General features: G+C 53.0%; 1 protein-coding gene across 2 annotated transcripts in view; it reads left to right on the top strand.

Moving 5' to 3' along the window:
* The window catches only part of ACO2 (aconitase 2), a 68,368-nt gene that overhangs the window by 38,124 nt on the left and 3,375 nt on the right, over positions 1-26,869 (top strand). For both annotated transcript variants that reach the window (XM_033233804.1, XM_033233805.1), the window contains 12 exons: positions 8,075-8,333; positions 13,388-13,480; positions 17,094-17,252; positions 17,484-17,634; positions 19,516-19,620; positions 20,459-20,550; positions 21,272-21,377; positions 24,099-24,256; positions 24,474-24,547; positions 25,111-25,222; positions 26,141-26,263; positions 26,492-26,647. In XM_033233804.1, coding sequence (XP_033089695.1) covers positions 8,075-8,333; positions 13,388-13,480; positions 17,094-17,252; positions 17,484-17,634; positions 19,516-19,620; positions 20,459-20,550; positions 21,272-21,377; positions 24,099-24,256; positions 24,474-24,547; positions 25,111-25,222; positions 26,141-26,263; positions 26,492-26,647 — 1,588 coding nt within the window. The remainder of the gene's footprint in view (positions 1-8,074; positions 8,334-13,387; positions 13,481-17,093; positions 17,253-17,483; positions 17,635-19,515; positions 19,621-20,458; positions 20,551-21,271; positions 21,378-24,098; positions 24,257-24,473; positions 24,548-25,110; positions 25,223-26,140; positions 26,264-26,491; positions 26,648-26,869) is intronic.

The raw sequence follows: 26,869 nt of genomic DNA, 5'->3' as shown, positions 1-26,869 counted from the left end.
CGCCCGTCTCGGCCTCCCAAAGTGCTAGGATTACAGGCTTGAGCCACCGCGCCCGGCCTCATTTTTTATTTTTATTTATTTATTTTTTTTGAGACGGAGTCTCGCTCTGTCAGCCAGGCTGGAGTGCAGTGGCCGGATCTCAGCTCACTGCAAGCTCCGCCTCCCGGGTTTAGGCCATTCTCCTGCCTCAGCCTCCCGAGTAGCTGGGACTACAGGCGCCCGCCACCTCGCCTGGCTAGTTTTTTGTATTTTTTAGTAGAGACAGGGTTTCACCGTGTTAGCCAGGATGGTCTCGAACTCCTGACCTCGTGATCCGCCCGTCTCGGCCTCCCAAAGTGCTGGGATTACAGGCTTGAGCCACCGCGCCCGGCCCCCCTTTTTTATTTTTTTGAGGCAGAGTCTCTCCCTGTTGCCCAGACTGGAGTGCAGTGGTGCGATCTTGGCTTACTGCAACCTCTGCCTCCCAGGTTGGAATGATTCTTGTGCCTCAGCTTCCTGAGTAGCTGCAATTATAGACACCTGCCACCACACCCGGCTAATTTTTGTATTTTTAGTAGAGATGGGGTTTTGCCATGTTGCCCAGGCTGGTCTCAAATTCCTGAGCTCAAGCAATCTGCCCGCCTCGGCCTCCCAAAGTCCTGGGATTGTAGACGTAAGCCACTGCACCTGGTGTATTTTATTTTATTTTATTATTTTATGTTTTATGTTATATTATTTTATTTTTTGAGACAGAGTCTCACTCTGGTCCAGGCTATTTATAGTGGTGCAATCTTGGCTCACTGCAACCTCTGCCTCCCAGGTTCCAGCAATTTTCATGCCGCAGCCTCCTGAGTAGCTGGGACTACAGGGACGCACCACCATACCTGACTAATTTTTTGTACTTTTGTAGAGATAGGGTTTCATCATGTTGGCCAGGCTGGTCTCAAACTCCTGACCTCAGGTGATCCACCTGCCTCAGCTTCCCAAAGTGGTGGGATTACAAGTGTGAGCCACTGCATCCAGCTGGGACTTTTTTTTTTTTTTTTTGAGACAGGGTCTCACTCTCTTGCCCACACTGGAGTGTAGTGGCATGATCACAGCTCACTGCAACCTCAACCTCCTGGTTTTGAGTGATCCTCCCACCTCAGCCTCCTGAGTACCCGGGACCACAGGTGTGAGCCACCATGCTCACCTAGTTTTTTTATTTTTTTGTCAAGATGGGATATCGCCATATTGCCACTGATCTCAAATTCCTGGGCTCAAACTGTTCTCTCACTGTGGCCTCCCAAAGTGCTGGGATTACAGGCGTGAGCCATGGTGCCTGGCCTAAGGTGGGATCTTGAGCATGTCTTTTTTCTGGGCCTCATTTTTCTCACTTGGTAAAATGGCAGTCAGCTCTACCCTGCAGTCCTGTGTGCCAGGTCCTGGGCTAGATGCTGCCACCAAAAGGATGAATAAGGTACCACAAAGGATGAGGAGTCGGGGCTGGTAATGCACACCAGCCCACACTGCCACACTCCCACCTTGCTCTTCATCAGCCGTGAAGGAGAGCTGTCATAGAGGTTTGCTTTGATGGATTGGAACTTGAACAACTGCAGACAGGGCTGTGCCCTTGCCTGCCTGGTGGCTTCTTTGATGCTAACAGTGGTGATCCTGGGAGAGAACAAATCTGAGTTTACCCATTGGGCAGCTGAGGCTCGGCTGGAGAAGGAACCTGCCCACAGCCACATGGTGCATGACTGGTGGTGTCTTGTCTTTGTATCCCCCGGTGCTCTAACCACTACCCCATACTCCCTTTCTCATGCCACTTTGCTTTCTATCTACTGGTATCCCCACTTCAGTGTTAAGAGTAGGGACTTCCTTAATCTGGATCTCCAACAGCCTCCAACACAGCATCATCTAATTATAGTAAAAGACCTATTCATTGTTTGTCAAGGATGGCTGTGACAGAAGAACCCACTTCGTTGTCCAGTCTGGCCTAGGTACTTGACACACATTATTTCTGTTCTCAACAACCCCTGTGGGTTGTTACTCTCCATCTCTGCCCCCCACCATTTTGCAGGTAACAAAATTGAAGGTGAGACTGGGGAAATAGCCTAAGGCCATACCTGTATTGAATGACTGACCCCACACTCAAGCCCGTGTCTGTCTCACTCCAGTGCCTCCCAGGGCTTGTTCTTGTGGGTTTCTTCTGGGCTCCATGTTAGAATCACCTAGGAAGCTTTAAAAATGATGGACACCTGAGCCCCACTCCCAGCAATTCTGATTCAAGCAGTCTAGGCATTGCTATTCAAAATGTGGTCTATGGGCCAGCAGCATTGGCATCACCTAGGAGCTTGTTAGAATTCCAGCATCTTAGACCTCACTTCAGACCTACTGAATCAGAACCGGCCATTTGACAGGATCACCAGGGGACTTGTGCGCCCGTCAAAACGTGAGAAGTACTGGCCGGTTCCCCAGCAGGTCCCAGAGTGCAGTCAGGACGAAGAACCACGGTCCCCGTCAATATAGGACCTTGTATTTATTCTTGGAGCTTTCAGTCCGCTGCTCAGTGGAAAAGTGATAGATTTTTCTTTAGTCTGTAAAACACTTCCACCTTGCTTTCATCTGGTGTGAAGGAGAGCTGTCATAGAGATTTGCTTTGTTGTTGTTTTTGTTTGTTTTTGTTTTAGACTGAGTCTCACTCTGTCGCCCACACTGGAGTGCAGTCGCATAATCTCGGCTCACTGCAACCTCCACCTCCTGGACTCAGGCGATTGTCCTGCCTCAGCCTCCTGAGTAGCTGGGCTTACAGGTGTGCGTCCCCATGCCCAGCTAATTTTTGTATTTTTAGTAAAGATGGGGTTTCACCATGTTGACCAGGCTGGTCTTGAACTCCTGACTTCAAGTGATCCACCTGCCTCGGCCTCCCAAAGTGCTGAGATTATAGGCGTGAGCCACTGCGCCTGGCATTTTTTTTGTTGTTTTGAGACAGAGTCTTACTCTGTCACCCCCAGGCTGGAGTGCAGTCGCGTGATCTCAGCTCACTGCAAACTCCGTCTCCTGGGTTCATGCCATTCTCCTGCCTCAGCCTCCCGAGTAAGGAGTAGCTAGGACTACAGGCACCTGCCACCACGCCTGGCTAATTTTTTGCATTTTTAGTAGAGACGGGGTTTCACTGTGTTAGCCAAGATGGTCTCGATCTCCTGACCTCGTGATTTGTCCACCTCGGCCTCCCAAAGTGCTGGGATTACAGGCGTGAGCCACCGTGCCCGGCCCTTTTTTGTTTTTTTAATTTATTTTTTAAAAAAAATTTAAAAGATGGGGTTGCCCAAGCTGGTCTTGAACTCCTGGGCGCAAGTGATCCTCCTGCCTTTGGCCTCCCAAAGTGTTGGGATTACAGGCCTGAGCCACTGTGCCCAGCAAGAGGTTCGCTTTGCGATAACTTGACAGAAGAATATTATTCACCATTTAGTTTTTGCATTAAACAATTAATAACAACAACAAAATACTCTTTAAGGCACTGGGAGTTTTTTAGGTTTTAATTTTATCATTAAAATTGACAACTACAACAATGTTTTTCCTTTGCTTATTTTTTTTCCAACCTTGCTTAATCAGAAAAGTCCAATAACTTTTTTTTTCATTTTCGTTTCTTTTTTTTTTTAAGTCCAATAACTTTTAACATTTTCCAGATTAGTACAGACGAGGATTGTTCTGTTTTCTTTTTTTTGTTTGTTTGAAACGAAGTCTTGCTGTATTGCCCAGGCTGGACTGCAGTGGTGTGATCTCGGCTCAGTGCAACCTCTGCCTCCCGGGTTCAAGTGATTCTCCTGCTTCAGCCTCCCGAGTAGCTGGGATTGCAGGCCCCTGCCACCATGTCCGGCTAATTTTTGTATTTTTAGTAGAAACGGGGTTTCACCATGTTCGCCAGGATGGTTTCAATCTCCTGACCTTGTGATCCACCTGCCTCAGCCTCCCAAAGTGCTGGGATGACAGGTGTGAGCCACCACGCCCGGCCTGTTCTCTGTTTTCATTGTTGCCATAGAGCAGGTCTCAACAAGGTCGAGGGTGGTCAGTTTTGTCCCCTAGGGCCCATTTGGTGATGTCTAGAGATGTTTTTGGTTATCATAACTTGGCTGGGGTTGGGGCTTACTGTTACCCAATGGGTAACCAGGAATACTACCAAGCATCCTGCAGCACACAGGGCAGCCCCATGACAAAAGAATCCTCCGGCCCAGACAGCTTCACGGTGCCCTGGCTGCGAAACCCTGACACAGAGAAAGAGGGCAGAGGTGAGGCTATGCTAAAAAGAATTATATTCTAGCCGGGTGCGGTGGCCCACGCCTGTAATCCCAGCACTTTGGGGAAGCTGAGGCAGGTGGATCATTTGAGGCCAGGAGTTTGAGACCAGCCTTGCCAACATGGTGAAACCCCGTGTCTACTAAAAATACAAAAAAATTAGTCGGGCATGGTGGCGAGCGCCTGTAATCCCAGCTACTCGGCAGGCTGAGGCAGGAGAATCACTTGAACCCAGGAGGTGGATGTTGCAGTGAACTGAGACCACGCCACAGCACTCCAGCCAGAGTGGTGTCTCTGGTGACAGAGGAAGAGACTCTGGCTCAAAAAATAAAAATAGAAAAAACAAATTCTAAGAATTTTTTAGAAGGCCAGGGGACTTGCTGGGGGACTCTTCTTCCACCTTGTGTCGCTGACAGAAGGATTCTAAGTGTGTTCTTGAGAACTGGATCTGTTCATCTGGAGAGCAGAGGGACAGATGGACATGAAGACCCATTTTGTCATCCTTAGTTAATCCTCAGGGACATTCAGTGATGAACCCATCCTAAAACTTCAGCATCATTGAGCTTTTTTATATAGCTTCAATCATTTGCTTCCAAGGTCTTGGGTTTTTAAGCCCATGTGCTCTTTGTTGTCTCCCTCGGGGCCCAGAAGGAGGGGCTGTGCTGCCTGCAGTGAGTCATTGCCTGTACACCAGTTTTGGCGGTGCTGCCGCAATCGGCTCAGGCCGTACCTCAGGCTAGTGCTATTTTTATTCATAGAGATGCTCAGAATCACCAGTCGGTGTACTGTTGCCAGCAGATCCAGCACCTTAGGGATTTTTTTTTTTTTTTTTTTGAGGTAGGGTCTTGCTCTGTTACCCAGGCTGGAGTGCAGTGGTTCGATATGGCTCACTGCAGCCTTGACCTTCTGGGGTCAATCCATTCACCCACCTCAGCCTTCGAAGTATCTGGGACTATAGGCACGTGCCACCATGCCTGGCTTCTTTTTATATTTTTTGTAGAGGTGGAGTTTTGCCATGTTGCCCAGGCTAGTCTCAAACTCCTGGATTCAAGTGATCCATCCGCCTCAGCCTCCCAAAGTGCTACGATGCTGGTCGTGAACCACCACACCCAGCTGGAAACTCTTACTTTGAAGAGGTTGGGTAAACTTGGGGGTGAGGGACTGGAACCTCGCTTGCAGAAGGAAGTTTCTCTGCCTTCTCAGCATGCATATTGATGATAACAATAACAATAAATGAGAAAGGACGAGGCGGCTCACACCTGTAATTCCAGCTCTTCAGGAAGATCACTTGAGCCCAGGAGTTCAAGACCAGCCTGGTCAATATAATGAGAACCCATTTCTACTAAAACAAAATAAATAAATAAATAAAATTAGCCAGTGTGGTGGTACGTGCCTGTAATCCCAGTTACTCAGAGGCTGAGGTGGGAGGATCGCTTGAGCCTGAAAGGTTTAGGCTGCAGTGAGCTACAATTGTGCCACTACACTCCAGCCTGGGTGACAGAGCAAGACCTTGTCTCAAAATAATAATAGTAATGAAAATGGAACATTTCACCATGTGCCGGCCCGGTTCCAGGTTCCAGGTGTGGAGAGACCATGTAGATTAGTGTCAGGAACACAGCTGTAGGGCCACACTGCTGCCTCCTCGTGGTCCAGATGTGCCCCTCGCTGACTTCGCGGTCTGGAGCAAAGCTACTCTGTCTGTCTGTGCTGCAGCTTCCTCATCTGGGCTGTGAGGATAAAATGAGTTGTATACATGAAAATGCTTAGGATAATGCTGAGCTGAGAGTAAATTCTACGATAACGGTCTCTAGTGACAGAAAGCCCATCAGTGGTGGCAAAGGGGTGGGAGGGAGTTACCAAGGGTTGGGGAAACTTGAAGGAGAGATGGATATGGTCCGTATCTTGATTGTGGTGCTGGTTTTTACAGGTGTGTACAGTGTCAAAACTTAGCAAATTGTGTACCTTAAATATGCAGTTTATTATATGCCAATTATACCTCAATCAAGTGGTTTAAAAATGAAGCGCTATGGAAGTGCAAGCTGTTATCTCATCCCAGCGCAAGCCCTGGACTTTAGAGATGGGCTGGCTGAGCTCACGGATGACAGCAGTTGCTTATCTTGTTAAATAGCGGCTTCAGTAATAGGTCAGGTTTGAGCTTTTTTGTTTGTTTTTATTAAGAGACAGCATCTCGCTCTGTTGCTCAAGCTGGAGTGCAGTGGTGTGATCATGGCTCACTGCTGCCTTGATCTCCTGGGCTTACGTGATCCTCCTGCCTCAGCCTCCTGCGTAGCTAGGAGTACAGGCACGCATCACCCTCCCTGGCTCTTTTTTTTTTTGAGACAGAGTCTTGCTCTGTCGCCCAGGCTGGAGTGCAGTGGCATGATCTCAGCTCACTGCAAGCTCCGCCTCCCGGGTTCACACCATTCTCCTGCCTCAGCCTCCCAAGTAGCTGGGACTACAGGCACCTGCCACCACACCTGGCTATTTTTTTGTATTTTTAGTAGAGACGGGGTTTTACTGTGTTAGCCAGGCTGGTCTCCATCTCCTGACCTCGTGATCCACCCACCTCGGCCTCCCAAAGTGCTGGGATTACAGGCTTGAGCCACCGCGCCCAGCCTCATTCTATTTTTTATAGAGATGAGGTATCACTCTGTTGCCCAGGCTGATCTTGAACTGGCCTCAAGCGATCCTCCTGCTTTGGTCTCCCAAAGTGCTCAGATTACAGGCGTGAGCCACCACACCAGGCCCCAGGTCAGCGTTAAACTCAGAGTTTCTGACTCCCAGTCTGAAACTTTTTTCTGGGCCTCAAGCAATAGGACAGAGACTGTTGGGTGTGGGTCAAACTCTGCTCCTCCCTAGGAAGGAAGTCTCAAGCTTGGCCTAGGCTTTGAGAATTCGGGGGGGCCAGAGCGTGAGGTCCGACAGGGGCTGTTGTGGCAGGCAGGGTGGCTGATTTGTTGTGTGGGTGCAGCCAGGAGTCAGCGGGAACGTTGAGCCTGGTAGGGAGAGTGGACCCGCACAGAGCTCAGTCTAGATGGGTGGGAGGCTTGGTGGGAGAAGACGGTTGAGTCCTGACAGGACTGGACCCCAGGGCAGGTTTGGATTGCCATTTGGGCTCTGAAGAGGAGGGGGCGGGTAGAGTCTCCGGGGAAATGGGGTCTAGGAAGAGGAGGAGCAATGAGAGGCTGGTGGCAGTGACCGGGTCTCTGTTCTTGAAAACTGACAGATTACTCCTGTCTATGTCCAGAGCTAATGGGCAAAGCTTTAGTGTCATAGTTGGGTAGCCAGGCATCCCAGGCCTGAGGTGTGGAGGGTTGGGGATGGTGGACAGGGGGGACAGGTAAAGGGGATGCTGGTCCTGATTCCCTGCGCCTTAGTGGGGCTGAGGGCACAGAGGGAAGTAGCGAAATATATCTGTGAACTTGGTCACTCTGCTGAGCCTATTTCTTCTTGGTTTGTTAAATGGCAAGAATGATGAGATATGCATGTTATGGGGACTTAGTAGATAATAGCAGTTACTATGCTGGGAAAGCCAGGATCCTTTGAAAAGAACCAGCGCTGCCCTCCTGTGATGTCCTTCACTTACTCATCAAGTAATTGTGGAGCACCTAACAAGTGCCAGGTGCTGCAGGAGGTGAGGAGGTGGCGCACTAAGCAGGACCCAGCAGTCCCCACCCAAGTGGAACGTGAGGTCCTGAGTTCAGGCTCCCTGACCCTGGCCACTGTTGAGGTTGCCACGTGGACTGAGAGGGAGAGGCAGGGCGGGAGGAGGCCGTGCAGCTGGCACCACGTCACCCTTTTGCTCTTCTCCCACCAGGTTGAACCGGCCGCTGACCCTCTCGGAGAAGATCGTGTATGGACACCTGGATGACCCCGCCGGCCAGGAAATCGAGCGGGGCAAGTCGTACCTGCGGCTGCGGCCGGACCGTGTGGCCATGCAGGATGCGACGGCCCAGATGGCCATGCTGCAGTTCATCAGCAGTGGACTGCCCAAGGTGGCCGTGCCATCCACCATCCACTGTGACCATCTGATTGAGGCCCAGCTCGGGGGCGAGAAAGACCTGCGCCGGGCCAAGGTGAGTGGAAGGTGGCCTTGGGGGCAGGCAAGTGGGCAAGACTGGGCAAGAGGCCTCACCCTCACGCTGGAGCAAACCAGGGCATTGCCTGCACATTCTCACAGTTCTTTGGATTGGTCTGCTTTTAAAACTTGAGTTTACTTTTTACTCTTTCTAAAACTACCACTTGCTCATTATGTTAAAAAATACAGAGGAGGCTGGGCGCGGTGGCTCAAGCCTGTAATCCCAGCACTTTGGGAGGCCGAGACGGGCGGATCACAAGGTCAGGAGATCGAGACCATCCTGGCTCACACGGTGAAACCCCGTCTCTACTAAAAGATACAAAAAACCTAGCCGGGCGAGGTGGCGGGCGCCTGTAGTCCCAGCTACTCTGGAGGCTGAGGCAGGAGAATGGCGTAAACCCGGGAGGCGGAGCTTGCAGTGAGCTGAGATCCGGCCACTGCACTCCAGTCCGGGCGACAGAGCGAGACTCCGTCTCAAAAAAAAAAAAAATACAGAGGAAGCCCAAAGAAAGTAAAAATCATCCTGGACTTTCCCACACTACAGGTCCTTTTTCTGTCCTGTTGGAAGATGATTGAATCCTGCCAGGTGCTCTGGAAGGGGCCCTGTCTGCCTGAGCCGTGTGGGGCGCATCTTAGCACAGTTTGCCAGCATCCCATCTGCACCCACTCCCGCTCTCCTCTGACCCTCCGAGGACCCTGTCCGGGAAGTAGGCCTGCTAGGGTCACTATTTGTACATTGGAGGCGGCAGTGGTACCATACTTGAGTTCTGTAACTACATGAGGGCACGATTAGGGCTCAGCGCTGATCTTGGCTCCCACTCTGGTGCTCTCTCACTGAGGAACCTCCTTTGGGGACCATTCTTCTGTGCGTTTCGCTTAACTACGTGGGGGTGGCTGTATGCCACGCCGAAGGCTTTTCCCCACCCTTCTAGGAAATCGAGTTCCTGCTCCTTCTCTCAGGCTCAGCTTGTGGGAGTCTACTCTTTGTGGCAGCCTACTCTTGGCAACAGCAGGCCACTCTCTCCTGGCTCTGGGCCTCTGCACTCTCCAGCCCCTGCAGTGGGAGTGAACCCCTCACGGGGAGGGGCGTTGGCAGGAGCTGAATGCTGGCAGAGCTGCGGCCTGTGGGCATGCGATTGAAAGTGCTCTGGCTCCCGGGGTCACCATGGCTCAAAGCCTCCCAGACCCATGGGAAACACTCAGGGCGGCGCTCTCACTCAGGCCCTCTCTTCTCCCCTGGCTCCCTGGTATGTATCCTGGCTCCACAGTGGCTCTTTCCACTCAGTTGAAAGGACAGTCCTGCCTGCCGGCTGGCGGTTTCCACATTAGCAGCGACACTGGTGGGGGTAATGTTACAGGAGCTCCCACAGTGCCGGGAGCTGCACATGGCCAGGAACGTGGGTCCTCTTCAGCCCTGGGGACAGCTGCCCATAGCAGGGCCACTGCCTTCAGGGGCTGGCCCTCTGCTTGCTTTATGGGCTCAGAGTCAACCTTCTGGAGATGAGATTCACGGTCATAGGATTCAGAGCTCATTCCCTCATGCATTCAACAAATTGAACATTCTTCATGTGCCAGGCACTGGGCTAGGTACTGAGGTTCAGTGTGTTCAAGTCAGGCAGGGGCCCTGCCTTCAGGGATCTGCTTGGAGGGGTGGATGCTAAACAGTGGCCGAGGTAGGTAACTGCACATCTGGATATGTGTTAGGAAGGGAAAGTGCAATACTTGGTCAGTGTAAAAAGGTCTAATTTAGATGTTGGGGGAAAGAGAGAGCTTCTTTGAGGATGTGACAGATAACCTGAGGACTGAACATATGAGTTGCATTGACTGGAGCAAGAACATGCTAGAAAGAACAGCATTTGCAAAGGCCCTGGGGCAGGAAGGAACTTGATGCTTTTGTGGCAGTAAGAGGGGGACTGTAGTGCAGGAGCTTTCTGCATTTGGAAGAGCGGGTAGTGTGAGGTGGGGAGGGGCAGCCAGGGACTTGAGGGCTCTGGGAAGGGCTGTGGTCACCATCCTCAGAGTCCTAGAATGGTTTAAGCAGGGAAAGATTATGGTCTCTTTTTTTTGAGACAGAGTCTTGCTCTACCCCCAGGTTGGAGTGCAGTGACGCAATCTCGGCTCACTGCAGTCTCAGCTCACTATAACCTCTGCCTCCTGGGTTCAAGCGATTCTCATGCCTTAGCTTCCCGAGTAGCTGGGATTACAGGCACCCACCACCATACCCAGCTAATTTTCATATTTTTAGTAGAGACAGGGTTTCACCATGTTGGCCAGGCTGGTTTCAAACTCCTGACCTCAGGTGATCCACCCACCTCGGCCTACCAAAGTGCTGGGATTACAGGTGTGAGCCACCACGCCTGGCCTAGAATATGGTCATCTTTGCATGTATTTGTAAAGTGTCCCTCTGGCTAGGGCTCAGAGAGGCAGTGACCTGTTTAAGGTAACAGAACCAGAGAGGGATCCAGGCTGAGTCCAGGCCGAGACTCTGGCACCAGTCTGGGGTCCTCCCACACCACTTCCTCACACTCAACACAGACGTATAGGCACATGTGCCCAGACACAACCACAGCCTCCTGTCCTGGATACCAATTTCATAAGTGACTGATTTGTAAATGAAAAAGCCAGTGTATTAATTATTAATTGGAAAGAGACTGCTCTGGAAACCCACGTTCTTTGCCATTCTCTTATCTGGGGGAGCCCAGTGGGCCTTCAGAGGACGCACACTGGTCTGGAGTTTCAGGGAAGGGGTGTGTGGTTTGAGTGTATCTTATCAAGGGTCTGAGGGCGCTGGCTGGGGTCCCTTCTCAGAAGCCTGGCTCTCCCATGCCAGAGGCTGGCAGGTCCCATTTCCTAGTTCCTCCTTTGAGGCTCAGTAGAGTCCACTAGAGTCCCACCCTTTTGTCACTGGGGTCAGTCTCACTTGTCCAGGGACCTCCCATGTCTTCCAGATAAATCCTGGCCTCACATCTACCGTGCAGTGGGCCCTTCCCTGTCCCCCAAGGAAGCTTCCTTCGGATTACAGGCAAGATGGCTACAGCCCGTGTCATCATTTCCTTTTGCTGAAACCTCCTTTTCAGAACAGTGGTCCATTCGACAGCCTTCCATTTGGGCCCATCAAACACATTAGCAAGAATTCAGCACTTCTGACAGCCAGACCCCAGTCCAGGGGGCTCGCTCAGGTGTTGCCTAAGTCTGGGATCTCCAGCAAGTTATTTCAAAAAAAGCCTTGGAGGGTTTTGTTTTGTTTTGTTTTGTTTGTGAGACGGAGTCTCACTCTGTCGTCCCAGGCTGGAGTGCAGTGGCGAGATCTCGGCTCACTGCAAGCTCCGCCTCCTGGGTTGACATTATTCTGCTGCCTCAGCCTCCTGAGTAGCTGGGACTACAGGCGCCCGCCACTATGCCCAGCTAATTTTTTGTTTTTTTTTTTTTGTTTTTTTTTTTTGAGACGGAGTCTTGCTCTGTCGCCCAGGCTGGAGTGCAGTGGCCGGATCTCAGCTCACTGCAAGCTCCGCCTCCCGGGTTTACGCCATTCTCCTGCCTCAGCCTCCCGAGTAGCTGGGACCACAGGCGCCCGCCACCTCGCCCGGCTAGTTTTTTGTATTTTTTAGTAGAGACGGGGTTTCACTGGGTTAGCCAGGATGGTCTCGATCTCCTGACCTCGTGATCCACCCGTCTCGGCCTCCCAAAGTGCTGGGATTACAGGCTTGAGCCACCGCGCCCGGCAATTTTTTGTATTTTTTAGTAGAGACGGGGTTTCACTGTGTTAGCCAGGATGGTCTCGATTTCCTGACCTCGTGATCCGCCTGCCTCGGCTTCCCAGAGTGCTGGGATTACAGGCATGAACCACCGCGCCTGGCCTGTTTTGTTTTTTTGAGACAAGGTTTTGCCCTGTCACTCAGGCGGGAGTATAGTGGTGCAATCTCGGCTCATTGCAGCCTTGAACTCCTGGGCTCAAGTGATCCTCCTGCCTCAGCCCCCAGGTAGCTGGGACCACAGGTGCACGGCTAATTTTTATTTATTTTATTTTATTTATTTATTTATTTTTTTTTATTGAGACGGAGTCTCGCTCTGTCGCCCAGGCTGGAGTGCAGTGGCCGGATCTCAGCTCACTGCAAGCTCCGCCTCCCGGGTTTACGCCATTCTCCTGCCTCAGCCTCCCGAGTAGCTGGGACTACAGGCGCCCGCCACCTCGCCCGGCTAGTTTTTTTTATTTTTAGTAGAGACGGGGTTTCACCATATTAGCCAGGATGGTCTCGATCTCCTGACCTCGTGATCCGCCCGTCTCGGCCTCCCAAAGTGCTGAGATTACAGGCTTGAGCCACCGCGCCCGGCTATTTATTTTATTTTTATTTTTATTTTTTGAGACAGAGTCTCGCTGTCTCCTAGGCTGGAGTGGCTGTCTCCTAGGCATGATCTTGGCTCACTGCACCCTTTGTCTCCCAGGTTCAACCAATTCTCGTGCCTCAGCCTCCCAAGTAATTGGAATTACAGGTGTGCGCTATCACGCCCGGCTAATTTTTGTATTTTTAGTAGAGAGAGGGTTTTGCCATGTTGCCCAGGCTGGTCTTGAACTCCTGACCTCAAGTGATCTACCTGCCTCAGCCTCCCAAAGTGTTGGGATTACAGGCGTGAGCCACCATGCCCGGCCACCGTGCCTAGGCCAGGGCCTGCCTCTGTACTGTTGGCCTCAGCTGGGGACTTGAGTGCCGCAGGGACTCTTGGCAATTATTTAGACCAGTCCCTTCTCCAGATAAGGAAATTGCGACCCAGACCAGGGCAGGGACTTGTTCCAGACCCACCACCCTGGCCAGGTGTCACAGAACTGGGGCTCCATCTCTGCTCCCCTGTCTTTCTCTCTGGCACTGCTAGTGGAGACTGGGCCAACATCCAAGCTCTTTGAAATTATTTTTAGAAGGTCTCTAAGAGAGGGCCTGTCTCCAGTGCCAGCATTTCAGAGTCAGAAGGGAGGCTAGTGGGGTGGGGAGGGCTTGGTGAGGGTCACCTGGACACAAACCATGTTGCTAACACCTGATTATTGATTTGTCTCAATAGGACATCAATCAGGAAGTTTATAATTTCCTGGCAACTGCAGGTGCCAAATATGGCGTGGGCTTCTGGAAGCCTGGATCTGGAATCATTCACCAGGTAAAGCTGGGCTCAGCCTGCTGTCCCAAGAGCCCAAGCCAGAGAGTATGTTCCAGGCCTATGGGGGCAGGGGGTTCGAGGCCCAGGGGGGCTGAGGGGAACTGGATGACATCTCCATCAGTTCTTATGGTCTTCCTCCTTTGTTCTGAAACTGATTTTCATTATGTCATTATACGTTCTCATTTTCTGGGTGAGAAGTTAAAATAATCCCTCCTGACCACCCAGGTAACCAGCGTGTTAAGTGCAACATGTTTCTTTCCACATTGTCTTCTGGGCTTGTATTCAAGCATCTGTATTCCCATAAACTCTCATACAGAACATGGTATTATTTTGTTTTTTTTCACAAGTGTCACCCCTTGTGGCATGCATCGCTGACATTTGATGAACCCATACAGTGTGTCAGGTACTAGGCTGAGCACTTGAAAGAAAGATATTCACCATGCCCTGTGAGGTACGTGCTTTTACTATCCACACCCTACAGAGGAGGCAGCTGAGGCACAGAGGGACAGCTAGCTGGCTAACTGTGGAGCCAGGACCTGTGGGCAGGAGGGCTGGCCTGGAGCTAGTGCCCCATGCCACTGTGCTGCTCTGCCACCTTCCTCATCCCCAGAGCTCTTTCTGCTTCTGCACGTAGCGCTCCTCGGATTCTTTTTGGCTCCCTCATGGTGTTCTGTAGGGTGGAGGTACCATAGGTCATGTGGCCATGTCAGCCAGGGACTCTGCTGAGGTGTCCTAAGGGTGGGTCTTCTTTTGGTGGACAGTTTCATCTCTGCAAGTACAAGTGTGAACATGTATATCCTGGGGAGGCAGGTGCTTCCCTTTCTTCCAAGGGCACTGTTACAGACCACTGACCTGGTTTGTGTTCATTTACATCCACCCTGGATGTATGAAACCTGCCTCTTCGCACCTTTGCAAAGTGACCCTTCCCCCCACCTCATCGCAGACCTTACTGTCCGGGCCTCCTCAGGGTGTGCTGAGCAGGCTGTAATCTGACCCCGCATGGGCCCCCAGCACTGCCCTGCTCTGAAACCAGAGCCAGCAGGGGATCACTTCTCTGCCCTGCCCAACCGTCACTCTTGCCAGGAAGGGGCTACCTGGGAATGGCCATTTGCAGCGGCCTGTGGGGACTAGAAAGCCCCTCTCTGCAGCAGGGTTAGGGAGTCAGGCGGACCCAGCCTTGGCTTTCTGTTAGGAAGGGCGCTGCAATGCAGGTGTCTCCCTTTCTACTTCAGTACAAATGCCCAGATCTTTTTTTTTTTTTTTTTTGAGACGGAGTCTCGCTCTGTCGCCCAGGCTGGAGTGCAGTGGCGGGATCTCAGCAAGCTCCGCCTCCCGGGTTTACGCCATTCTCATGCCTCAGCCTCCCGAGTAGCTGGGACTACAGGTGCCCGCCACCTCGCCCGGCTAGTTTTTTGTGTTTTTTAGTAGAGATGGGGTTTCACTGTGTTAGTCAGGATGGTCTCGATCTCCTGACCTTGTGATCCGCCCGTCTCGGACTCCCAAAGTGCTGGGATTACAGGCTTGAGCCACCGCGCCCGGCCGCCCAGACCTTTATGGCAGCTCCTGGGCCAAAGTTTGGAGCCATGAGTGATGGCAGCTCACACCTGCCACCGGCTGGCTAAGTATACAGCCTCATGTGTTTGTTTCTTTAAAAAGAAAATGCCCAGGGGCCATGGGAGTACTTTGCAGCTTTACTTTTCTTCCCGCCTTGATGTCACGTCATCAGCAGCCTCAGTCCACTAGGTCCAACCCAAACCTGAACCCCTTTCCCTCCGAGGAGTGCTCTGGCCCTGCGTGGCCCGCAGACCTTCCTCCACGTCACAGCTTTCTGGTTCCTCTGTGGAGCCTCCCCGGCCCTTCCCGTGCCTGGCACAGTGGCTTTCAGTGGGATCCTCTGTGGGATCTCTTCACATTATGTTCCCAGAATGTGCCAAGTGCTTTCTGCACTGGATCTTGTGCTCTGTGGTGACAGGGACTGTGGCTTACTTATTCCTCTCTAGCTCTGGGTTTGGGACCAGGTCAGTACAGAATAGGTCCTTAATGTACATGTGTGTTGTGTGGATGCATGGCTGAATTTCCAGGTGTAGTTCTAGGCATTAGTCCTTCTTCCCAGCCACAGACTGGGGAGCTCACTGTCACGGCCAGCGTCATTGTGACACCTTCTGCAGTCCTCATGTCTGCCTGACCTCTCCCCCAGATGTGGACCACATGTGTCTACACGGTATAGACGCCCCGAATTCTGTGTGCCCAGCCTTCATGGATGCAGCTTTTACAACCTTGAGGCTCTTTAGGGATGTACTAGTCTTAAATCCTTGTGCATGGCAGCAGCAGTTCTTCGCAGCCAGGCCTTTCCTCTGCATCCCCAAGAGACAAGACCCTTTGCACCTTAGAGTGTGCTGGGCAGATCTTGGCCTGAGGCAGAGGCCCTGGGGTTTCTGTAAGATGTCTGGGAGCACTGGTGGGTCCTAAGAGTTCACAGAGCCTCTCAGACCTCTCATGTGTTCTTCCCCACATCCATGGGTGGGGCACTAACTCCATCTGACAGATGAGCGGCAGAACCTCAGGTGAAGGCTTTTGCTGCAAAACAATAAATAAAAATGTCACCTCCCCCAGGCACTATTCCGTGCCTCATGGACAGGATCTCATCCAGTCATTAGTGATGCAGTGATGTGAGCACGATTGTTAGCTATTTTTTGATAGGGAAGCTGAGCTCGGAGAGGTGAAGTGACTTGTCCAAGGTCCCACAACAACTAGTACGTGGTGGGGCCAGACCTCAGACCCCTGCGCAGGATGCCTGGCTCAGGGCTTGTCCGGCAGTGTCCTGCAGCTTCAGGGCGCTGGTGCCTCAGAGGTGCCTGGGTGCCTGGGCCACACTCGGGTGTTGACCCTATACCTCTGCTGCCTTTCTTATCAAATGTTTTGGGGGAGGTGCTCCCCCCAGCTGGGAGGAGCGCCTCAGTGAAGGGAGTACTGTGAAATGGGACAGGTGATGAGGCAGGGTGGCGTTGTCCCTTGAGCAAGTCACAGGGGTTCTCAGAGCCACCTCCAGATGCTGAAGTGGACGAGGCATCACCTATTCTTTTCAGTTGAGGAAAAATTAATAGCTTTGTGTACCCACTGGGGCCCCAGGACTTCTTCCTCAGGGATCTTGTGGGGCTGGAGCCAGCTCCTGGAAGAATCGCTCACCCCGATGAGAAGCCAGGTGGGGACTCTCCACACCCAGGACGAGGCCAGGCCTGGGCCCATCACAGGACAGTTTCTCTGGTTCTTGTCATATCCTGGGGTCATGGTGGTGTGGGTGTTTGGTTACTATGCTACAAATGAGGAAACTGAGGCATGGGGCAGCATTCAAAGGCCCAAGCCATATAGCAGGAACTATCAGAGCTACTCAAGAGCCCAGGCCGCCTGTCTCCCAAGGCTCTGACTCTTCTTGGCCACCCTGGAGACCGTCTGGATTAAACGGGGCTGCTTCCACCAGTTCTATCCTGGGAGAGTGGCTGGCCGTGGTTGGGAGGCCCAGGGTCAATGGAGCTGTTTTGTAGACCCCTTTTGGGCCCCATCTCCATTCTTGGCTGAGGGTTTCTAAATATTAACATCTTGGATTATTTTTCAGATTATTCTGGAAAACTATGCATACCCTGGGGTTCTTCTGATTGGCACTGACTCCCACACCCCCAATGGTGGCGGCCTGGGGGGCATCTGCATTGGAGTTGGGGGTGCCGATGCTGTGGATGTCATGGCTGGGATCCCCTGGGAGCTGAAGTGTCCCAAGGTGAGGGTGGGGAGGGACTCATTCTGGGCTGGCTTCGGGGCGGTGGTTGGTGGGGATGAACAGGAGACGATGGGACCCAGGAGGAAAAAGGGAACAAGTCAAACTCGAATCTTCTGGGAGGGAGGCAGAGACCAGTAAGCAGCAATGGGAATGGCAGCAGGCCCATCCTGACTTTGTGGCTGGCACAGGCACACAGGGCCTCTGACAGCCGCCTCACCCCATCCTGTCCAGGTGATTGGCGTGAAGCTGACAGGCTCCCTCTCTGGTTGGACCTCACCCAAAGATGTGATCCTGAAGGTGGCAGGCATCCTCACGGTGAAAGGTGGCACAGGTGCCATCGTGGAATACCACGGGCCTGGTGTAGACTCCATCTCCTGCACTGGTGAGGAAGGCGGCCAGGCGGTGTGGCCCCTACCCTGTGCTGGGCCTCATGGGTCTCCAGTTGGGAGTAGAAGCAATGAATGGCCTTCCCTTGAGAATCTGTCTCTTCGTTTGGGGACCTGGGATAGACAGAGGTAGAAGGAAAATTGGAGACAGCATTAGAGATTGTCTAGTCCACACCCTTATTAAACAGATGAAGAGACTGAGACCCCCGTCAAGGCTGCCAGTGACTTCCTGTGGCTACACACAGGAACCAAGTCAGCTTCTGCGACTGGGCCCAGGCCATAGCACTAGGCCACCTTGGGTGATCTAGACAATCCAGAGAGGACAGAGGCAGTGGTGGGAATGGGCAGAGCGAGGGCTTCATTCATGAAGCAGCCGCAGGCCCACATTCTCCCTTGACTGAAGTTCGAGCCTCACACACTTCCCTTGGATTAGAGATTGGTGCCTGTCAGCCTCCAAGACCAGGTGGGAGCCGGCTGCTCCCTGCCTGTCACTGCTGGTGACCTGGCCTCGATGCCTGGCCCTCAGAAATCCAGGGAGACTTGCAACCGTGCAGACGTCCCAGCTGCCTGCCTGGGCTCCCTGGCAGCCCTGCGGAACTCTGCTTCCCTGCAGCGATGGGCTCACTCCCGCCACGGGACCGCTCAGCTGGGAAGTTGGTAATAGGCCCCTTCCTCCGTCCTAGTGGCTCCTGAGGCAGGGGGCCTGGTAGCAGCTGGGGTGCCTGTGAGCCCCACCAGTTCTGTGACGCTTTGTGGTCCAGACAGTGTGTATCATTTCAGTTTTGTTTTTGTTTTTTGGGACAGAGTCTCACTCTGTCGCCCAGGCTGGAATGCAGTGGTACAATCTCGGCTCACTGCAGTCTCCACCTCCTGGGTTCAAGCGATTCTCTGGTCTCAGCCTCCTGAGTAGCTGGGATTACAGGTGTGTACCATGATGCCCAGCTAATTTTTTTTGTATTTTTTTGTTTTGTTTTGTTTTGAGCTGGAGTCTTGCTGTGTCGCCAGGCTGGAGTGCAGTGGCGCGATCTCGGCTCACTGCAGCCTCCGCCTCCCAGGTTCAAGTGATTCTCCTGCCTCAGCCTCCCAAGTAGCTGGGACTACAGGTGCATGCTGCCACACCCTGCTGATTTTTGTATTTTTAGTAGAAATGGGGTTTTACCATGTTGGCTAGGATGGTCTCGATCTCTTGACCTCATGATCTGCCCACCTTGGCCTCCCAAAGTGCTGGGATTACAGATGTGAGCCACCTCGCCCAGCCTGTATTTTCTTTTTTTTTTTTTTTTAAGTAGAGATGGGGTTTCACCGTGTTGACCAGGCTGGTCTCAAACTCCTGACCTCAGGTGATCCTCCCACCTCGGCCTCCATCGCTGGAAAACTTGAGACACAGAAAAATGTCTCCACCATGGTATGGCTGAAGGAGGGAGGGCCACCAGGCAGACAGACGGAGACCCGAATGCCAGCATCTTCATGTGCTTTATGGCATGACCTTGAATCTCTCTGAGCCAGTTCCTCCCTTGCCAAAAAGAATGGCAACTGGGCAGTGTCTGGCCAGGTCAGCCTTCAGTACGTGGTGTCTGTTTGGTCTCTTGAGCGACAGGCTCCAAACTTGCAGCTCAGTGTGTGGGGGCTGAATCTTCACTCTACCCAGCAGCCACCCTGAGCTGGGGCCCTGAGCTCTGGTCCCCATGGCCTCCCCCCTCACTGGCCCAGGTTTTTGCCCAGGGCCTCAAGGAATGAGTCGGCCCGCTATCACCACATCTCTCTCAGCGGGAGAAGCGGTGCAGCTCCCTGGTGTGAAGATGCGGGTGGCCGCGTAGCAGGTGCATGGGACCATGGCCTGACCACCAGCCAATGCCCAGAGCTCTTTTGCTCCACAGGCATGGCGACAATCTGCAACATGGGCGCAGAAATTGGGGCCACCACTTCCGTGTTCCCTTACAACCAGCGGATGAAGAAGTACCTGAGCAAGACCGGCCGAGCAGGTGAGCTGGCGGGGGCAGGCCCGTGTGGGTGGGACAGTCACATGCCTGCTCCTCCCCAAGACAGAGCTATGCCTTTCCCTGTAGGGCAGGGGCCCTTAACCCAGTGTCTCCAGACAGGCGTCTTGAGGCTCTGAGAAAGCCCTGAAAAGGTGCGATATGTTTCTGAGTGTCTGGAGCTCTCTCCAGCTTCTCAAAGGGCCTGGTGTCTGAGTTCAAGATAGCCCCATCTCAGGATGGGAATTTCATTTTCCCTGGAAGGTGGCTGAATGCCCGCCCTTCTCGGGCTGGTCCCTGCTGTCCACTACAGGAAGCTCCGGAAATGACAGGGATCACTTCTGTTGATAATTCCTGACCTAACGGGAACATCTGGAAGGAGAACCACCTTCCCAGCCTCCCCTGACAATTTCCTGAGGCTCTAGCTTGGCTTCTTTAGAGCTCAGAGGGCACTAGCACCTGTGAAGGGTGGTGCGTGGGGGTAGTGAACGAGGAGCCAGAGACCAGGGCCCATGGGGAGAGCCATAAGCACGTGGAATCCTTGGAAGGTCCTTCCCTTTCCTTAATGAGTGACTGCTGCTTCAAAACCCAGCTCTTCACTTCTAGGACACCCTCCCCGGCTCTGAACCTTCGCTGGTGCTCCTCCTCTGTGTCTCCGTGTCCCTGACAGCTCCTGCACTAGGGTGTGAGCTCTGTAAGGGCAGGGACAGCAGCCTTGGTTTCTTCATTGGCCTAGTCAGTGCCCCGGGCCTGGTGTTTGGCAGGTGTTGCGGTGGGTGGTGAGTGAACTCTCAAGAACAGTTTCTGTTTCACGTGCTCCATCCCCGTCCCTTGTTGATTTCAGACATTGCCAATCTAGCTGATGAATTCAAGGATCACCTGGTGCCTGACCCTGGCTGCCATTATGACCAACTAATTGAAGTTAACCTCAGTGAGGTGAGGAGACAATTGGGTTTAAGAAGTTTCTTAGAGTAGGGAGGAGCAGGGCGGGTCCTGCCTGAATACTGAGGGCCAGGCGGTGGTTGACACCTGTCATCCCAGCACTTTGGGAGGCCAAGGCGTGTGGATCAGTTGAGGTCAGCAGTTCCAGAACAACCTGTCCAACATGGTGAAACCCTGTCTCTACTAAAAAAAACAATACAAAAATTAGCTGGGCGTAGTGCCATGTGCCTGTAATCCCAGCTATTCAGGAGGCTGAGGCAGGAGAATCGCTTGAACTCGGGACACAGAGGTTGCAGTCTGCTGAGATTGCACAACTGCACTCCAGCCTGGGTGACAGAGCGACACTGTCTCAAAAAAAAAAAGATTCAAAAAGCAACATTGAATGGGAGATAATGAACTTAGGAAGACGACAGCCTTGATTCATTCCATTCCTCTGCTGTCTCCTAGCTGTGTGACCTCGAGCACAGCATGTCACTTCTGAGCTTCAGGTCCTTCATCTGCAGAGCAGAGCTGAGCCCAGGCTTGCAGGGCTGGAGGGAGCCCAGGAACGGGTGTGTGCAGAGCCAACTGCTCAGGTCTTCCCTGTGATGAGGTTTCAGTCAAGAGAAAGTCGTTGGCCTCTCTGTGGGGACGTGGTGGGCAGTGAAGGAGGCTGGCTCCGCTGCAAGGTTTCTTCCCTCCTCTCTTTCTTTTCCTTGCATGTCTGTTTCTTCAGCTGAAGCCACACATCAATGGGCCCTTCACCCCTGACCTGGCTCACCCTGTGGCAGAAGTGGGCAAGGTGGCCGAGAAGGAAGGATGGCCTCTGGACATCCGAGTGGGTGAGCACCTTCCACCCCATCTGTTTAGCAGGTCTCAGGGCCAGTGGCTCTGCCCAGAGCTGTAGACAGTCACCTGTGCCTACTGTGTGGCACTTGCTAAGGTGGGCAGTTTCTGAAATGGGTTTAGTATTGAGAAATTATTTTTTCGGCCGGGGTAGTGGCTCATGCTTGAAATCCCAGCATTTCGGGAGGCCAAGGCAGGTGGATTACTTGAGTCTAGGAGTTCAAGACCAGCCTGGGCAACATGGAAAAACCCTGTCTCTTAAAAGAAAATGCAAAAATTGGCCGGGCGTGGTGGCTCACACCTGTAATCCCAGCACTTTGGGAGGCCAAGGCGGGTGGATCAAGAGGTCAGGAGATTGAGAGCATCCTGGCTAACACGGTGAAACCCCATCTCTACTAAAAATACAAAAAATTAGCCGGGCATGTTGGCGGGTGCCTGTAGTCCCAGCTGTTAGGGAGGCTGAGGCAGGAGAATGGCGTGAACCCGGGAGGCGGAGCTTGCAGTGAGCCAACATTGCGCCACTGCACTCCAGCCTGGGCGACAGAGTGAGACGCCGTCTCAAAAAAAAAACAACAAAATATACAGTTGTCTGTAGAAGTTATAAACTAACATGTGAAAAGAGGTTTCTATACTGTCTGGCCGAAAATAAGGGCAATATAATGTATTTGCCCTTATTCATTGAAGCAATTTTAAGAAAAAAAAATCTTCGGTGGTTAATAATTAGAAAGTACATCCTGGCTAACATGGTGAAACCCCATCTCAACTAAAAATACAAAAAATTAGCCGGGCGTGGTGGTGGGCGCCTGTAGTCCCAGCTACTCGGGAGGCTGAGGCAGGAGAATGTCATGAACCTGGGAGGCGGAACTTGCAGTGAGCCGAGATCATGCCACTGCACTCCAGCCTGGGTGACAGAGCGAGACTCCGTCTCAAGAAAAAAAAAAAAAAAGGAGGCTGGGTGCGGTGGCTCACGCCTGTAATCCCAGCACTTTCGGAGGCTGAGATGGGCGGATCACGAGGTCAGGAGATCAAGACCATCCTGACTAACACGGTGAAACCCCGTCTCTACTAAAAATACAAAAATTAGCCGGGCGTGGTGGCAGGCACCTGTGGTCCCAGCTACTGGGGAGGCTGAGGCAGGAGAATGGCGTGAACCCGGGAGGCGGAGCTTGCAGTGAGTGGAGATCGCGTCACTGCACTTGAGCCTGGGCGACAGAGCGAGACTCCGTCTCAAAAAAAAAAAAAAAAAAAAAGGAAGGTAAATTACTGAATTAATAAAAGAAATTATCCTGGCTGGTTGCATTGTCTTTCATCTGTAATCCCAACACTTTTTGGTTGGTTTTTTTTCTTTTGAGACAGAGTCTTGCTCTGTCACCCAGGCTGGAGTACAGGTGGTATGATCTCGGCTCACTGCAGCCTCCGCCTCCCAGGTTTAAGCAATCCTCCTGCCTCAGCCTCCTGAGTAGCTGAGATTACAGGTGCCTGCCACCACTCCTGGCTAATTTTTGCATTTTTAGTAGAGATGGGGTTTCACCATGTTGGCCAGGCTAGTCTGGAACTCCTGACCTGAAGTGATCCACCTGCCTTGGCCTCTCAAAAGTTCTGGGATTACAGGCATGAGCCATTGTGCCCAGCCAATCTCAACATTTTGAGAGGCTGAGGCAGGAGGATCATATTTGATCCCAGGAGTTCAAGACGATCCTGGTCATCATGGTGAGACTTCGTCTCTATAAAAATAAAAATTTTTGGCCGGGCGCGGTGGCTCAAGCCTGTAATCCCAGCACTTTGGGAGGCCGAGACGGGCGGATCATGAGGTCAGGAGATCGAGACCATCCTGGCTAACACGGTGAAACCCTGTCTCTACTAAAAATAAAAAAAAAAAAAACTAGCCGGGCGACGTGGCGGGCGCCTGTAGTCCCAGCTACTCAGGAGGCTGAGGCAGGAGAATGGCGTAAACCCGGGAGGCGGAGCTTGCAGTGAGCTGAGATCCGGCCACTGCACTGCAGTCCGGGTGACAGAGCGAGACTCCGCCTCAAAAAAATAAATAAATAAATAAAAATTTTTAATTAGCCAGGTGTGGTGTTACCTGTGGGTCCCAGCTACTCAGGAGGTTGAGGCAGGAGGAGTTGCTTGAGCCCCAGGAGCTAGAGACTGCAGTGAGTAAGCCATGACTGCACCCTTGCACTCTAGCTTGGGTGACAGAGCAAGACCCTATCTCAAAAAAAAAAAAAAAGAAAGAAAGTATCTATATACACAGTGCGATGTTCCTCAGTTTTTATAGACTTTTTAAAAAGAACTCTTATTGCCCTAATTATAAAATAATCTTTAAAACCCAGAAAATAATAGAAAGTGTAAAAGAAGAAAAATAGCATCTCCTATCAGCGCCAGCCCATCAAGGATGGCTGTTCATATGTTCGTATGAGCCCTCTGAGGTGCCTACACATGTACATGATATTGCTGTAAAAGGGGTCATAGTACTAATGTGTTCAGTGTCATGGCCAATGACTGCAGCGTCTTTCTTCAAATCATGCCAAGTAATGAGCAGCCTGTCCTTTATTGCTGGGTATTTCGGTTGCTTCCAACTGGTCTCTGTTAAAAAGTCTCTGGCCCAGCCCAGATGGTGAACTCTTTTGGCCAAGTCTGGATAATTTAAGGTCAGGTGGAGACCTCTGCTCACAGTCTCCTCCTGACTCTTAACCCCACCACCCACAATGCACCAGGTCTAATTGGTAGCTGCACCAATTCAAGCTATGAAGATATGGGGCGCTCAGCAGCTGTGGCCAAGCAGGCACTGGCCCATGGCCTCAAGTGCAAGTCCCAGTTCACCATCACTCCAGGTTCCGAGCAGATCCGCGCCACCATTGAGCGGGACGGCTATGTGAGTGCCCATATCCCCCTGCCTATCTCCCTGACCCCATGCTGAGTAATGCCTCCAGGTGGCACAAGCCCACAGGCCTGTTGGGCCGGGGCTGGTGCAGGTCCCAGTGGCTGCCCTAGGGTTCCAGTACAGCACTTCGTCCTGCAGCCACCAAATCACCCCTTCCCATCAGACTCTCACCTACCCTTGACATTCTGTGTTCCTCTTTCCCTGGCAGGCACAGATCTTGAGGGATCTGGGCGGCATTGTCCTGGCCAATGCTTGTGGCCCCTGCATTGGCCAGTGGGACAGGTAAGAGGCACATCTTTTGACAGGACAGCCCCTCGTGCACAGGGTATGGAGCCCCAGAAGTTGGAGGAGGAATTATTGGGATTGAGAGAAGAGACTCCAGCCAAGGTCTATAGCTCCAGGGACTCTTGCCCATTTGAAACCTCTGGCAGACATGCCTGGAAAGTGGGGCTGGGTGAGGAAGAGCCCTGCAGAGGCACTGGGGGGCCACTTGGCTAAAGCCTGGGCTGGCAGGAGGAAGCCAGCGCGGCCTTACCCTAACGGACACAGCAGAAACTCTGATGGAGCCGTTTGAGAGGAGGCAGTGGCTCCAGGTCAGGAAACTCAGGCCTTGACCGAAGCCTTGCCTGTGCCTTACGTGTGGTTGCAGGCTGGGCCCAGTGATCCTGAGGTTCCTTTCTGCTCTGTGTGTGGCCCAGCGAGGAGGCAGCCCTGGCAGGGCATCTCCATTTTCCCTCGGTAGGAGCTAGGCTGGGCTGCGCTGCAGGAACCCAGCTTACCTGTTCTCGGCACAGGCCAGGTGACAAGGCCAGATATCCCTAACCCTGTTTCCTCTGACCTGGCAGGAAGGACATCAAGAAGGGGGAGAAGAACACAATCGTCACCTCCTATAACAGGAACTTCACGGGTCGCAACGACGCGAACCCCGAGACCCATGCCTTCGTCACGTCCCCAGAGGTGAGACCGCCCAGCTGCGCATGAGCCTGGGACGGCCTCTGGGGGCTCCTGGCGGGTCAGAGGAGGAGGCAGGAGGAGATGGGGACTGGGGCCAGGGTTGACATCGCAGGGCAGGGGTCATCCAAGTGGAAGCCAGGAGCCACAGGTCTTCCCAGCCCCAGGTGCATGCTTGGTGCCTCCTGCCTGGGGCTCCCTGGGTCGTGGGATTATGAGATATTTATTCAGTGGTTTGTGCTTATAAGCATGGAATTTGGAATCTCCTCGGACTGCCTAGGACACATCCCAGCCCTGCCTCTAACTCGCTGTATGAGCGTGGCCAAGTCACGCTTTGTGTCCCCATAATCCTTGGGATTACCTGGGAAAGTGTGTGGGACACATGCAGTTTCCGACCCCAGGTGGGAGTTCCACAAAAGCGAGGCCTTGCCATCGTTCCTGTGGCCAGAACGAGCCTTGCTCTTGGCGGTATTCGGCCCTGGCCGTGACTGGCACATGGCCAGGCTCTCTTGACTTGGTTGTTCACCTGTGTGTTCTACAAATACTTCCTGCTAAATGGATGGAAGAATGGCCCCTTCCATGTTTTTAGCGTTCTCTGCACTGAGGGGCTTTGCATCACCGCGGCACTTCTGCGCCAGGCCCCTGCCCCCTCCAGGACAGCTGTGAGGACAGGACAGCACGCCGGCCCCGCCCTGCTGGGATGGGTGAGGCCGCACTGCCCTTGGCTTCCTGAGTCCTCTGCAGTCCCAAGGCCCTGTGGTCCCAAAGATCATCCTGCAGCTCTGGCCTCTGAGGAACACGGGTCTGGGGAGAACATGGAAATGTCCTGGTTTCCTGTCTCAGTTTTGGTCTAGGCTTCTGGTGGGTGCAGGAGATAGGAGTGTCGACTGGTGCTGACCAACATACTGGCCACCTCCATTTCAGATTGTCACAGCCCTGGCCATTGCGGGAACCCTCAAGTTCAACCCCGAGACCGACTACCTGACGGGCACGGATGGCAAGAAGTTCAAGCTGGAGGCTCCAGATGCAGATGAGCTTCCCAAAGCGGTGAGCGCCCGCGCCCCTGAGGGCTCTGCTGGGTGCTGTGTGGCCATAGCACTTCCTTCTCAACTTCACAGCACCTCCTGTGCAGGCAGGGAGGGCGCTGCCAGTGAGAAGGGAGCAGCCGTGTTCCCTGGGAAGGGAGGTGGGACCCGGGGAAACTTACCTTCTGAGAGTCCGTCCTTGTGGGAACTGAGGACTCAGCACCCCACACATCCCCATCCCCTGCTGCAGGAGTTTGACCCAGGGCAGGACACCTACCAGCACCCCCCCAAGGACAGCAGCGGGCAGCACGTGGACGTGAGCCCCACCAGCCAGCGCCTGCAGCTCCTGGAGCCTTTTGACAAGTGGGATGGCAAGGACCTGGAGGACTTGCAGATCCTCATCAAGGTCAGCAGCATGGGGATGGCATGACAGCCCCACCCTACCAGGGCCCCCCGTCCCCTGAGCATCGGGAAGGGCCATGAACCTGGAGGAAGTGAGCAAACAGTCAAGTCGCAGGTGGGCGATGAAAGGGAGGTTTGGCTGCAGAGCAGAGAGGGTATCTCAGTCCAGCGTTCCCCTTCTCTGTGGCCCCGAACTGGGCAGAGCTCGATCTGGCCAGCCTCTGGG

This window comes from Trachypithecus francoisi, unplaced genomic scaffold, assembly GCF_009764315.1.
Source record: "Trachypithecus francoisi isolate TF-2019V2 unplaced genomic scaffold, Tfra_2.0 Lachesis_group14, whole genome shotgun sequence".
Taxonomy (NCBI): domain Eukaryota; kingdom Metazoa; phylum Chordata; class Mammalia; order Primates; family Cercopithecidae; genus Trachypithecus; species Trachypithecus francoisi.
Note: the sequence above shows the minus strand (reverse complement) of the source record. Positions and strands in the feature narration are given on the sequence as shown.